This window comes from Anser cygnoides, chromosome 5 (genome assembly GCF_040182565.1).
Source record: "Anser cygnoides isolate HZ-2024a breed goose chromosome 5, Taihu_goose_T2T_genome, whole genome shotgun sequence".
In the NCBI taxonomy this organism is placed as follows: Eukaryota; Metazoa; Chordata; class Aves; order Anseriformes; family Anatidae; genus Anser; species Anser cygnoides.
Genome location: NC_089877.1, coordinates 19,226,476 through 19,240,631, shown reverse-complemented (window position 1 = coordinate 19,240,631; position 14,156 = coordinate 19,226,476). Strand labels below are relative to the sequence as shown.

The following is a 14,156-nucleotide window of genomic DNA, read 5'->3' as shown; positions in this document are numbered from 1 at the left end:
TGGAGTGTGTTTTGCCAGATTTTCTGCTTTTGAAAAGCTGGCATTTCAATTGAAACATTATTATTTTGTATTATTTTTGACTAAACAAATTAAAAATAAAATTCTCTACTAGATTGACGTGTAATACCATGAATTCAGTGGAAAAAAAATCCACTGATGGAAGGAAAGCTCTGAGTGTAATAAAGAGACTTAGCAAGCTGTGTAGGGCCTCTGGCAACTGAAGAAGAAAATGGGTGTAATAATTGCTGATAACATATTATTTTTATGTTCATAATATATGCAAGGCTTTTTTCCTGTGAGTGGCTATTAATATTTTTTTTTGCATTTTTATTCTTGTTTGTTGCGAGATGGTTGTCTTGGATGTTACTAATATTTTAATTCAGTGATGTGATTAAATACTGTGGCATGTACACAATCTTCTTGGCTACTTCTAGATGATGTTCTGATCACACTTCTGGAAAGAAAATTCTGCAAGCTGAAGGGCAATAATTTGTCTGCTACTGAGTATTGCAGTGTACAGCAGCATATGGAGGAGATGATGCACTCACAGCTCCTGAACTGCAAAGGTCTCATTGAATCTTTTTTAAAACGCACGTCTCTCTAGGTAATCACTTTTAAATCAGATTTATGAGTTTAGTTTCATTTCCTTCTAATCACTTTCCTTCATTTTTATTATTTTTCCTACACTGTGCTTTTTTTTTTTTTCCCCATTTGTGGCTGTGAGGCCTTGAGGATGTATTTGAGTTTGAGTTTTACAAACACTTCTGGTTTTATGGACACTAAAGTTCTTGAGAGAAGATATAGGTAGTAAATGAAGTGTCTTACTTCTGTCCTTGATCATGGAAAGGGGCATATCGAACTGACTGTGGTGGGAGGAGTATGTTTGCTGGGGACTTTCCAGTAGAAAACCAGTGGGGCAGGTGTTTGTGCTTTTCTTTGACTCAATACAACATTGAATGGTCTTGAAATGTGCTTATTATCACAAGTTATTTGAAGTAGGAATTGACTTTGAATGTTTGGTTTTGTCCTCTAAAGCTATGAATACCTTGATCTGGCTCTTTTTAAGTGGTGTTTTATTTTCCGTGTGATGTAAAATGCTTGTTCAGGAGATTTCATGTGTACAAACTGGAGCAAGGTGCCTTTTTCACTCTGATAACTGTAGCAGGCACATGACTGAGAGATAAGTGCTGGTCCTGAATTTCTTTCTTTCATTTTTTTTTTTTTTTCTGTGTTCGTTGTTTTTTTCTTTTTAGCAATGAACTGGGAATTTCTTGTTAGCCGTGCTGACACCTGCAACTCTTTGCCATTTTTCTTTATAGATATACTGACTTTTGAATATGTGGTAAATACAGTAAGTGAAATATCCTTTTAATTTCTTTATATTTTGAGATATATTTCAAATTGCTAACAGTGGATGTTTATATGATTATTGTTGTGCTGATTTATTGCTTGTAATTTTACTGGATATTTTAAAATTTTGGGAATGTAATGGTATTTTAGGAAGTAGACTGTTTTATAATTGGAACTGGAAAATTGGATATGAAATCTGTTGGCTTACATTTTAAAAGACCGTATTCTTTGATTTTTTTATTTTTATTTTTTGCTAAACTACCCTTCAGAGTACCAGGGCAATTAATTACATGATGATAATTTAATAGCAAAATGCAGAATTTGTCTTGGAAATAGTTTCAAATTAGAGGATTTTCATAAATACTTATAGGAGGAGAAGGTAATAACGTTGATTATGTGATGAAAACGTATGTTAGTGAGAAAATACCACCCATCAGGAATACTCTTCTATCATGCCGTTATTCTCTAGAGAGGTGATTAGTTGAAAAACGATTTTAGCAAAATAAACTCTGAGCAGAGAGGATGCTTTTACATGTGATACAGCATACGTTCTTTGAAAAGGCAAATCAGTCAAAACAATGCCAGGCATTGGGAACATACGTTATTTGAAAACATATATTTGGAAAAATTCAAGCAATAATGATTTATATATAGGTTCTATGTAGTGCTTTTCCTCAGTGAGTCTCAGAATACTTTGCAAAGGAGAGGAGAACAGCGATCCATATTAAACTGCATTTTCTACAGTCACAGAATGTTTTCCTCTGGCACGCAGAATTGTCCTGCTTATGCTGTACATTAATTTTCTGTGCAAGGAAATCTGTCCTAAGGAGTGAAATATAAGCAGAAAAATACTTTCCTTCCGTCTTCGGCAACTGATGGTTCCTTTGTGTGAATAAATGCAGTACCTGCAGAGAGTGCCAAGCTGACAGCCGTGGCATGTGGAGCCAAAGACCTGCAACAGCAGTAGGGGAAGCTTACCCAGCTCTGTGTCAGCCTGTCCTAAGGAGAGCCCCGTGCCAGGCGCCAGGGTTGTGCGGTTTCCCTTCCGGCTTTGACACCTCTCAGGGAATGCCGGAGATGGCATAGCTGAGAACCACTTGTGAGCCTGGGGAGGAGGCACCTGTTCGTTTGGAATGAACCACCAATTTGTTCTTCGTGTGCCCTTAAATAACCACTGGGCTTCTCGCCACTAGCAGATTGAACTGGAGCTGATGGCCAGGGAATATGATGTGCTGTATGTCACAGCAGTCACGTTAGCTAATACTGAGCTCAGTAAAATCTGCTGGTGGTTTTCAGCAAACCTGCTAGAGTACGGACAGCAGGATTGCATTAGGGTGGAGGTGATGATTGTCACGGAAGAAGCACTTTTAGGTACAGCAAATGCATCCATCCAGAGGATACAGAAGAACTGTACTTTCTGAATTAAGGCAGTTATCATTATCTCCACCAATAAATTACTTACAGCTATAAAGTGAGTCAGTTGCCCAAGGGAGTGTGTAATGCAGAGCCACTGGCTGTGGGCTTACGGTGGTTGTATTATAGCAGATAGAGCCACTGAACAGTTTGTCAAACTGTTGTTCCCGCTTAAATCCGTTTTCAGATTTAATTTCTCATCATCTTTGTGGATGTGGGTCTCTTAAAAACAAGCAAACAGGTTAGAGAAACACCTGTCAGGAATGGCATAATTGGTCTTGTTTTAGGACAGGCTGATAGACCTCGCAGGTCCCTTTCTTCCCTTTTTTCCTCCTGTAGTTGGAGGTGGCCCTACTTATACATATGTGTGTGTGTAAATGTACATATATACATATTTTCCACCATGCCACATTCTTTCAGCAGAATCTTAACTAGTTGGAGCGAGGAGTCCCTTTAAACTATGCATCTTTTGAAGTCTGTAGGTATAGAAAGACACTCATTGTTCAGTGCACCTCCACAAAGAATCCCTCTTAATCCTGACTGTGTGTATTCATCCCTTGGTTGAGCCTTCCTATGCAGAGGAATTTGAGTTGATTCACATTCCTTCATAAATGCATGTAGGGTAATACATCAGACTTTTTCCTTTTAAGCAATCTGATCAGTTCTGACACTTTCCAACTCCATTAAAATATCCCCATAGTAGTTAAGAGCACCCATTAGTGTGAACAAACTCCTGAAACCCCTTAAAGTATTTACTTTGCCATGCCATTTAACTGTTTACAAAGCCTGGAGCTTTGCTTCTGATACACAGTTAATAAAAGGGAATAGACTAAATTTTTTCCTTGTAGTGTAAATGTATCTGTGTTGTCCTTGTAGAAGACAATGTGTCGGATCTCAGGAGGCTACCCCAATCAGGACAATTCTGACCAGAAAATGGTAATGTAAGAGAGTATTGACAATTGATATTTTGTATGCAGTTTGGTTTAACCCAGAGTTTTGAAATTCAGGGATGCAGTCTTGACACTGTACTATGGCTTGGACCTCCTCCAAGTCATTTCTCTTACTGTTAATCCTTCATGTTTTTACCTTCCCAACTCCACTTGTCCAGTTCCAGTTGCTGAGATCCAGGCCCAGACAAGGTATTAAACATCTGTGTAAGTTCCTTGTTCCCCTTCTGAGCTGCGTGCTAGAGTTTCTGCTTGTTCTAATGGGGACTTGGCATCACTGGGGACCTCAAGGTATTACTGTACCTATTCCCTGATTTTACAGGAAAATGAATGTAGATTTCACAGAGCTTTAAGTCTCAGAATCAGGCTTTAAGTTCTTTTAGATGGAAAGTATGGTTTCTGGGCAAAGCAGTTTGCTAGTTGAGCAAGTTCAAAAAGATCTTAGCAGTTCCAGTAATCACTCATTTCATCAATCCTCTATGTTTAAAGTGAGCTAAACCAAGTTCTTTCCTATAGTGTCTACTTCAAATAATGCTGCTTTACATTTGGAGAGCCAAATAAGGAAATAGGACATAATCTTCCAGGAGTTTCTTTCCCTTTTAGTTCGTCTAACTCAGAGACTTGCTGTAACAAGAGCCCTTCTTTCTATGAAACCTGTTTAACATATTCAGCTAAACAAACTATCTCCTAAAGAAAGCACGAGCATTTTTTGTGTGTGCCTTGCTCTAGCGTTGGCTTTTGAGGACATTTCAGCGTTTGTCGACGCACTAATTGAGTGATGCATTTTGGACAGCTTCTGTGTTCTGATTTGTTTTGTTGTGCTTTTTTTTTTTTTTTTCCCCTCCCTCCCTTCTTCCCCTTTTAATTTGTCTAGGAGAAAAAAAGCCCCTCCAGTGTTGTTTCCTGCAAAGACCATTCTTAAGAGCTCGTTGGACAGCGCAGGGCTCTTGAAGTGATAGCTAATTGGTGAAAGAAAGGCCCTGATTGTCTTGAGGGAGCTGGAAAGTGCTGCGTGTGCTGCTGAAAGGGACTAGGGAGAAGGTGCCTGGTTTCGCTGAGCAGCTGCTGCTGGAGATGTTTGGAGATTACATCAGCATTGGAAAAAAGGGGCAAAAAAAAAGTCCAACTTCACAGAGACAGAGTTTATGGAGTTTTTTTCCCCTTCCAAAGGTCTTCTGACAATACTGTCATTGTCAATATAAGAGTTGTTAATTCTTTATGAATAGCACATGGGGCCTCTTGACTAAATAGTACGTTACATGTCCCAAATCTGTCAGCTGGGCTCTTCTCTCACATGCTAGTGAGATCACTTTGATTGGAATGTTACAGGAATTGCGGGGCCGGCCACAGAACTGAATACTGCATTATATAATTAGATCTCCCCGAGTATTTTTTTTTCACATTACCTCATTATTCTAGCTTAAATATGGAATCAGTCCTTTTGATGATTTTGCTGATTGTGATTATATTCATACGATTCGTTTTATGGTCCTGCCTTAGTGCTTATATAGATTACAAACTGTCCCAAAGGTTTCCTGACAAGAGAAAAAAGGACTAAGATACTTCAAAAGGCTTGTTTGGATTTGAACTGGCAATGGGGACAACTGGACAAGGTAAATGGAGCTAGAGCAGATTTTACTTCGGGTTCTGATGAGAGAGAAATGACCTGCTGAGACTGCAATTGACTGAAGAGTCTTCAGAAGGCCTCGTGCTGAGAGAGAGAGGGGGGGAAATCCAACAACTGATTGAGTCAAACGACTTCCTATCAGACTAGGGCAAGAATTTGTTGTTGGGAACAGACTTGTGGACTTTTGCCAATGAAATGATCTGGACAAGCTGGAAGGAATCCTATTGTTGGGCAGTCCAAGACTGCCAGTGGCCCAGTCTTGATACATGAAATGTGATGGCTTATTGCCTGCTGGACAAACTGCTGATCTGCACGTTAAGATGTCAGCTGCACAGCCTGCCTGGATGCAACAACTGACTGCGCCTGAACGAACACGAAGATTACTGGCCCATCTTAGGATCTGTGTCTAAGGAAGCAGATTTACAGAGTGGAGTTTTACATGATTGACTGCCTTGTTGCTAAATTCTTCTTGTGGTTCATCCCGGTCAGTCGGATCAGAAACTGGATGTTTTTAACTGTCTATAACCTGATGATTATCCCCATTTCTTATCAAGTGATATATGCGAATAATCATGCATTGCACACCACTGGAATACCCTGTTCCATGAAAAACAGATCCGTACATCTGAGTTTGTCTGACAGACAAGCTGTGCTTCAGCAGCGTCAGGTGTGGGGACATGCAACAACACTCAGAGCCCTTGCAAAGTAATTTAATTTCTAGGCTTTCATAAGAAGCTACTGGGACACAGGAAGATTTGACGACTTGCCCAAGGCAATAGTGACTTAGGATTCTTTGGTTAGTGCGTCTTGCAAAATGAGACAGGGGACTCCAAGTGAATTGTTTGCTTTCAAATGGCTGTTATACTAAGTCAAACATCTAAAGAGTCTTGCTGCAACAACAGAATTTAACATATGCTTTTAAAAACTTGGTTTTCCTACAGCAAAAGTAGGAAAATTGTACTGCCTTGCCTGAGAAAGGAAGTTGAAATGCAATGTCCTTGGCCCAGTCAACTTTAAAAAGGCTTCTCTGGGTTGATGATTTTTATGTCATTTGAAAGTAAAGGCTCCCACGTGATAAACTAACTTTTGTGTCTCTTGGTAGCTTACGTGATGATATCAGACTTCAGCCTAGGTAAAAACCCGAAGCATTCCTGTAAAGAGTTTCTGGCCCATTCATGAGTCACACACTCCTACAGGCTTGTCTCATTTTAGCAACTGTTAATCAGCCCTTATCACTTTGTTGTTTGAAGCCTCCTAAAATTCAGACATGAGAGGTAGCATGTGTTTAGGCTGTGGAGCAGGGTAAATGTCAGGTCAATTGATTGCAGCTTCAGGTTTTATTTATGGTGGATGACCAACCTACAAGACAGCCTGCAATGTCTGAAGATGCATGCCATTGCCTTGGAATCTAGCTAGTTAATAAATTATGTCTAGATGTAACTAATCCCCTTGTGTGTTTTTGTGGATCCTAATTTTAATGATGATTGTCTCGTGTTTGTTTTTGTGTTCCCCAGCACCAGCAGACCACAAAGGGAAAGTGAAATGGTGTCTATTTGATGTGCAGACATACCTTTGATAATAAGTAACTGGAAAAATAGGCACAGTGATCCATTTTTCTTCTGTCAATTAAACATGGCTATTCTTAGCTGTTGTATGCATCATTGTGAAGAAAATGAAACTTGTAGATAAATTGATATGATAGTGCCTTTAAAGAACAAGTTTTCTAATCCATTTTTTTAATTTAAACTATACTTGACAGTGTCATATATTAATCATTTTAAAATGTGGATATAAAGAGAAATGCTACAGATGGAGCTGTGGGTTAATGTCCTTAACGTTTGGTGATGTTCAGAACTGACACTGGTGTGGAATTCACGTCTTTGATTCCTTTATTCCTGCAGAGCAGCATCTTGATTTTTCCATGTAAATCAGAGATCATGCTCTTGTTATAGACCATCCTCTTACACAGGCCACATTTTCATTGGTCTCTGTGGCACAGTTGGTAGGGCTGGCAGGATGGAATCACCAGAAAGGTTTAATGCCTGAGTTGTCATAACCACACCCTTAAATGGTTTGGGGGGTGGGGTGCAGAAAAGAAGGCTGGTACTGAGTGATCTTACTGATTGGTAGTTATAAAGAATGGGGGATATTTACCCTGCCAGATAGGGGGAACAGCCTCTCAGTGGGCTGCTTCTGTTTGCATTTGTCTATTTGTTTAATTTGGACCCTCTGAGTTGCACGAATTTCACCCTGATTCTAAGAATGTTATGGCCAACGTCTGTCAATATTAGATTTGCATCCTATACAGGTAAAACTGGCTGGAACCCTGAAGAGTTTTAGAATGTCAAAGCTTTGAGGCACATAAGATTAATAAAAATGAATGTTTTGACTAAAGAATTCATTTAAATGATTTGAATGCCTATCATAGAAGGTTGTGTTACCTCTTAAACTCCATATGCATTCAAAGCAATTTTAATAGCGTTGTGGTTAATTTCTGCTGTGGATTCATGTTCTTGTTTAGTGCTGCAGGGCGTTTTTGAAATGGAAGGCCATCCTGTTTATGCTGTTATCACAAAATCAGGGCTATTGCTCTTTTAAGTGTGCAAAGCGTAATGGAAAGGAGGATCTTCCTCTTTATTCTCGTAGACGTTTTTCCTTTCTCTTTTTGTGGAGACAAACAAAATCCAGGCCCATGTCAGCTGTGCAGTGACATGGAAGTGTTACTGTTTCCTGACCCAGTCCCATGGAGCACTGTGCTGAGATGCCTGAAATGAGAGAGAGTGTTACTTCAAGAACTGAAAGAAATACAGGTCCGTCCACTCTAGGCTGTGACAATGTGTCTTGATTAGTCTTGGGACCAAAGCCATGTCTCTGCAGGACTGTGCCGTGGTGACAAACCAGCTGGGCTGGCCGTGCTTGGGTTGGTGTTGCTGCCTAGTCACTACACACTGAGCCACTGCATTGAGCAGTCACATCACCAGGTACACCTGGGCCCTGGGGTGCCTCTGGCACTGCTGCACAGCATCCTATTATTCCCAAGGGCTAGTGTGTGGAGTTGGAATTCAAAACAGGATTGTTCTGCTGCTTTGGACGGAGCTCATGTGGAGCCAGCTTCTGATTTACCCCCTGCCTGAAGCAGTCACAATGAAAGCAGAAGTTATTTTTCATTGCAAATGGTGCATTTGGCCCAGTTTTGTGCCTTTTGAGGTAACTGTTCTGGTGTCTGAAAGCCCATTGTATCTTTATGCTTTTTAGAATTTTTGTCACAGATCTTATGTTGTGCTCTGATTTAACCGTATCTTTTTCTTTCAGGAAAATGTAGTATCAAGTTAATAATGACATTTTTACTTGTTTTACAGTATTTAAAAAAAAAAAAATAAAGCTAGGTTGTCTCTGTGCTTACAAGTTATTTTCTTTTTACAAGACAGAGTGCAGCAGAAGAAAAAATTTTGGAGAATAACTGCTTCATGTCAGGTAGTTGTACTTAATATTTAAGTTCTATCCTTAAGCCCATATTTCAATGGGAGTTGAATGGGGTTGGCTGGGAATCATTCTAGAGTCTTTTAAAACTAATTCCATTTCAGCTAGGTATTTAAGAAGATACATACGCCACGCTAGTTTTGATTGTGTTTAAGGACATATTTAAAAAAAAGCATGTGTTTAACAGCAGTTTTCAGCTGTGGACAATGTGAATGAAGACTGCAGTGTGGAGCCACCTTTCAAGACATGAAACCAAGGTATACGTAAAGGAATAGAAAAAATAAAAAAAAATCACTAAATACTGTGATGATATTAAAATTCCTTACAAATGTAACATTAATTTATATACATAGGTATTCAAATCCACTACACATAAGTATGTTCCTGTTATATTAAAGAAGCTTATAGGCCACCTGTGATGTACTTAAAAAAAATAATAATCTGATATTCCACTGTTATTCATAAAAGTTTGTGTGTGAAATGGTTTCTTGATTTCTTTTTTGCTTATCTAGTAATGCATACATATCAAATATATTTAAAAAAATAAATGGAAGTATACAACATGGATGCAGAACTGTTGCTGGGATATTGTAACCATTTCTTACATTTATAGGATTATGCTTTGTTTTGCTCGAAGCCAGTGATTTGGACAAAAGTGTGAGTCAGTTATGTAAGTACTATTTCTTTTTTTTTTTTTGAGACTACTCTTGGAAGGTTATCATGACTTCCTATTTCTGAATTTCCTCTTCTAAGATCAGTGCGTGTCTGTCTTACAGGTGTTAGAAGGGTCAACTTCAAACGTTGGAGAGCATTTATTTACTTTGGTTGTACACCCTTGGCTGTAAGCATATACAGATATGTATGTGGGTATGTGTTTCGGCATGTATGTGCATAGATTTTTATATGGAAATGTTAATTTTTTAATATCTTATGATAACGGCCCTTCCCACTATGTTATGCTACCCAAGCTTGTATAGTTCTGGAGGGAAAAAATGACTTGGATCAAACTGCTTAAGTAACTGAAGTTGCAAAATCCTCTTTGCATTGGTGGATATCAGGGCTGTGGAAATACGCAGTGACCATTTTTTGGTACTAGTGGTACCATTTTAACCAAATTTGCTCCCAAACCAAGTAGCCATATTGAAGTTCCACAATTAGTACTTTGTGATTTTTCTTTTGCCAGGACTCAGAATCTTTCTGATCTGTAAAAGCTCAATTGATTGTAAATATCCTGTCATCTGCTAATGTAATTTCTTTTTGACGTTCTGTAATGTGCACAAAGTTGGCATTATGGACTGCATTATGGTATGGAGAACTAATTACAGATAAGCTCATAGTCTGATGAGCGTGTAATTATATTTATTGATTAAAATAAGTCTATAATTTTATTTTGCAGTGTCATTACAATGGCATCCACTTAAACAATTACTGTCAAACCATGTAAACCAAACTCCAGTAGGAGTCCCTTAAATAGATCTGGCGATGCAACAGGTGGTCTAATTACTTTAGGTAGCTCCATTACAGCAGACTTCAGTGGAGAAGCTGAAGACACAAGTAGGGATACGATTATGTTGACTCTCGCAGGAGGAGTCTGAACAGCTGGAGGCCCAGTGGCTTGTCCGCTAGCTCTTTACAATGAGCTGCCATATCAGAAACTGAAGCTCAGGGGACATCTTGTAAGTAGTGCTGCTACCCTCTATGACACAGCTCTAAAGAGCAGAAAAATACTGTTAGAATCTCTCTGTCTAGATTCAACAGGGCATCAAATTGTAGGACAATTAAATGGCAGAAACCTCATCTCAGTTATGGTAACAGAAACCCAGAGTAAATCCATAAATGCCGCTGTTTTATGCTTGATTGACACCAAAATGGGTGACCTTATAATCTGCCCCTTTGATTTTCAGTACAGGCGGGGCTAGTAACAGCATCTATTGCTAAGGCTGCCAGGCACTTCCAGTCCTGAAGCCCTATTTGCAGCTATTCACAACTTTGTCAAAGTAACTTTTCAAACTAAACAAATTTTCCGTGTTGCATTGGGTGTCTGCCTCAGGCTGAATTCTCTTCAGAAAGTTTCAGCCAGAACAGTTTAGTGCCTTCCAAGAACAAGGCTAGAGAAAAATACATTGTTTTACACATGCTAAAAAGTATTGGCAATATTTTCTCTGACGAGATGTAGTCATCCCATTTTGGGACATGCAATTGGTCTGGATTTTTTTTTCCCTATCAGGGATGTGTAACTCTTGTTCACATAAACAAAATTACCTAAATACCTACTTCAAATTCAAGGGGGACAGGACCAGATCTGATGTGTGTAAACAAGGATAAGGAAATCAGCAGGGAAAAGAAGACACTGTAACTACAGTTTAGGCAGAGGAGGAAAGTGTCTGTGCATAGTTGATAGAAAACGAGCTGGACTGCACCATGTAGGAAAACGGGCATTAAGACTGAGAGATGGAGATAAGAGGGTGGACAGAAGCTGTTGGGTTGGTGAGAATCAAGCCCTGTTCAGGCAAAGTGAGTGGGACAGAAATATTGGGCTGCTCAGAAGGAACTGGGGGAGGCTGCGTGTCCAGATCTGGTAAGGAACAGCAGTGTAGGAAGCAGAGCTGGAAAGAAGTGGTGAATGACAGTGAAACAAGAACAGCCAGTGAGGGGGTGAGCACTGAGGCTGGATGTAAGGACTGAGAGCAAAACCCACGTAAAAGCAGGTGAGCAGTTGACTAAATGCCAGCATGAGGTAGGAGACAGGCTGAAGGAAGTTAGGAGAGCTTGGGCTAACAGACAGGGTAAAAGTGGAGGCTGAAGTAAGCGATAAGGCTGAGGCCGGGAGGCTGTCTTACTGAGCAAAGAGATTTGTCCTGGAACAAGAGGTCCAGAGAAATGCCAAAGGGATAAGAACAGGATAAAATGTCTGCTGGACCAGACAAATACTGGGACTTGAGTTTCACTATTTTTTGGCTATCAGAAAATTTCTGTGAAACTTACTGTCAAACTTACTGTCAAAAATTCCTCTGTCCCATCTGCCCCTCATTCTCCAGCATAAAGTGCTCTGCGTCTATATACTTGGGCATTGCTGGTTAAACACAGAATTATCAGCGTAGCCTTGTGTGCTGGGCATCTAGCTGGCTGTAACAAAGGATGTAACAAAGTTAAGTGCTGAGATGAAGATGGTGATAGAATTAAGGCTTAATGTGCAATTCTTGTTCTGCCCCCAGGCATTATGATACAGTCTTAAACTGCTCTTTTCCCACCAGTTCTTTTGCTCATTTATTGCTCTGGCTGTCATGCTCTGGGATTGAAGGTTGCAGTGACAGTGCTTTGAATGTTCCAGAAAGATGGAGTGTGGAAGGCAGAGCTTTAGGAAGACTAATGTTTTGAGTGCAGTCATGAGGAAATTAGTCCTGTCTTTGCCTGTCGTTGAGTCCTGAGTGAAAACACTTAAATGTTTTCTTTTACTTTTTTGACTGCTTACCTGGAGAACCTGTGTCTAACTTAATTATGTGCCCAGAACTAGTCGCTGCAGATTAAGTCAGTGTAACAAGTAAACTGGTACCAGTTTAACAAGTAAATTGGTATGCTGAGAATTTGAATTCTGAGAATCTGAAGTGTGACACTTAAGATGCAAATAGAGTAATTTTTCTGTAGGTTGGTTTCTTATTGCAAGATGGGGTAACAAGGATATAACAAGAATGTTAATCAGCATTTATGGGACATACAAAAATTAAATGACATTCAGGAGGAAATTAATTATTCTTGCAAAGGGAATCAGAAGAAAACATGAGAACTTATTATGTAAGCACTGTCCATCCTCTCTGCTGAAAGTAGCAGGAATCCCTTGGAAAAAATCATCTACTTTTAAAATAAGAAAATAAGTTTTCTTCCCCTGTGTCATATAAGAAATCAATAGTTGCTTCTCTCAAAGCTGATAGTGAGCTTTTATCATGTCCACTGGACTTGAGAACTTTTATCATGTCCACTACTCAAGAGAAGAGCGGACAGGTATAGCTAGTACTGCTTAGCTTCCAGATCTTGTTCACACTTGTGCGTGATAGATGAAGAGCTTCCAGCACAGAGATGTAAACACTCTGGGTGTATGCAGAAGAATAAAAATACGGGAAATTTGTGTAGAATAGAGACATATATAGTATTTAGGTATGCTTGGGAGGTTTTTAGCTTTGTATATTGGCATTAGATAACTAGACTGAGTATCAGAGGTACATGCCTAAATCCCCTTTTAGGAAAGGCGCTGATGAGTTTGGAGCCCAAGTCCCATATTTAAAGGAATGTTTGAACTTACAACCAGCACTAGCCCGTGTGTTTTAAGAGGCCATTTTCCACAAGCCCTGGCTGCTTCCCCATTGAGAGTTGCCGGCCTTAGAGCTCTTCATCAGTGTCTCTAATTGAAACTCATGAGGTTGATAATCTGTCTTTAGTGTCAATAATTGTTTTGGTTTCTTTAAAGATTTTTTTTTCTTTTCCACCCATATTATTAAAAAAAAATCTGCTGGATTTTGGGAATTACTGGCAAATAATAACTCTAGAGATTGATATGTCTCCTCCCTGATCTTTGTATTAAGACAAATTCATGGAAGAAAAATTCATTGGGGCTTTAAATGCAGGAAATCCTTGTGCTATAGGAACCTGAAGAGATTAGAGAAGCATCACTACGTGCTTATCCTGTTCTTAGTCTCTTAGAATATCCAGTGTTGATCATGATGGGGCATGGTGCGGTGTTAACTGGACCACTGGTCTGATTCTGCAGTATTCTGCTCTACTGGCCCAGGATGTTGTCTTTGCATCTGACAATTATGAGTCTGTCCATTATGTTATTTAGAATTGACCGATGTGACAAGTGCCTCCAGAAGGCAGGAAGAACTGGCATCTGCTGTCTGTGAACTCAACAAAGCAAAGTGTTGTGCTGAAAGGATGAAGAAAAAGTCGGCAGTCCCAATTATGAGCTACCTGAAGGCACGTAACTTTAACACTTTCTGTGCTGATCCCAGAGCACGTACTTCTAGAAGCATACCTCTGTGGCTCTGGCAGTTGATGAGATATCTGATTTTGTCTGCACTCTGGTTCTTTCTTTAGACATGCTTTCTTTGGCATGCATTTCAGACCGAATGTAGCGACTTCCAGATTTTTAGTCCCTGCAAAATGTCTCCCACCACGCCTAGATTTAAAAGGGCACAGGATCCAGTTAGCTAATTTGTTCCTAGGCAGTTAAAGTACTTTACATGAGCTCTAGACCATGGAGCAGATTTAACATACTATTTTAAGAATATGAACAGTGTTGCATAGGGGGACGTATCTGTATCTGTCTCAGAGCAATAATCTAATTG

At 39.6% G+C, this 14,156-nt stretch overlaps 1 protein-coding gene across 1 annotated transcript; it reads left to right on the top strand.

Annotated features, from left to right (window-relative positions):
- Positions 1-247: 247 nt before the first annotated feature.
- SMIM38 (small integral membrane protein 38) lies at positions 248-14,147 on the top strand. Its single transcript, XM_066997219.1, has 2 exons — positions 248-1,351; positions 4,585-14,147. Exon 2 carries the CDS (start codon positions 5,137-5,139, stop codon positions 5,266-5,268), a length of 132 nt encoding a protein of 43 aa, XP_066853320.1. The 5' UTR covers positions 248-1,351; positions 4,585-5,136; the 3' UTR covers positions 5,269-14,147.
- Positions 14,148-14,156: the final 9 nt, after the last annotated feature.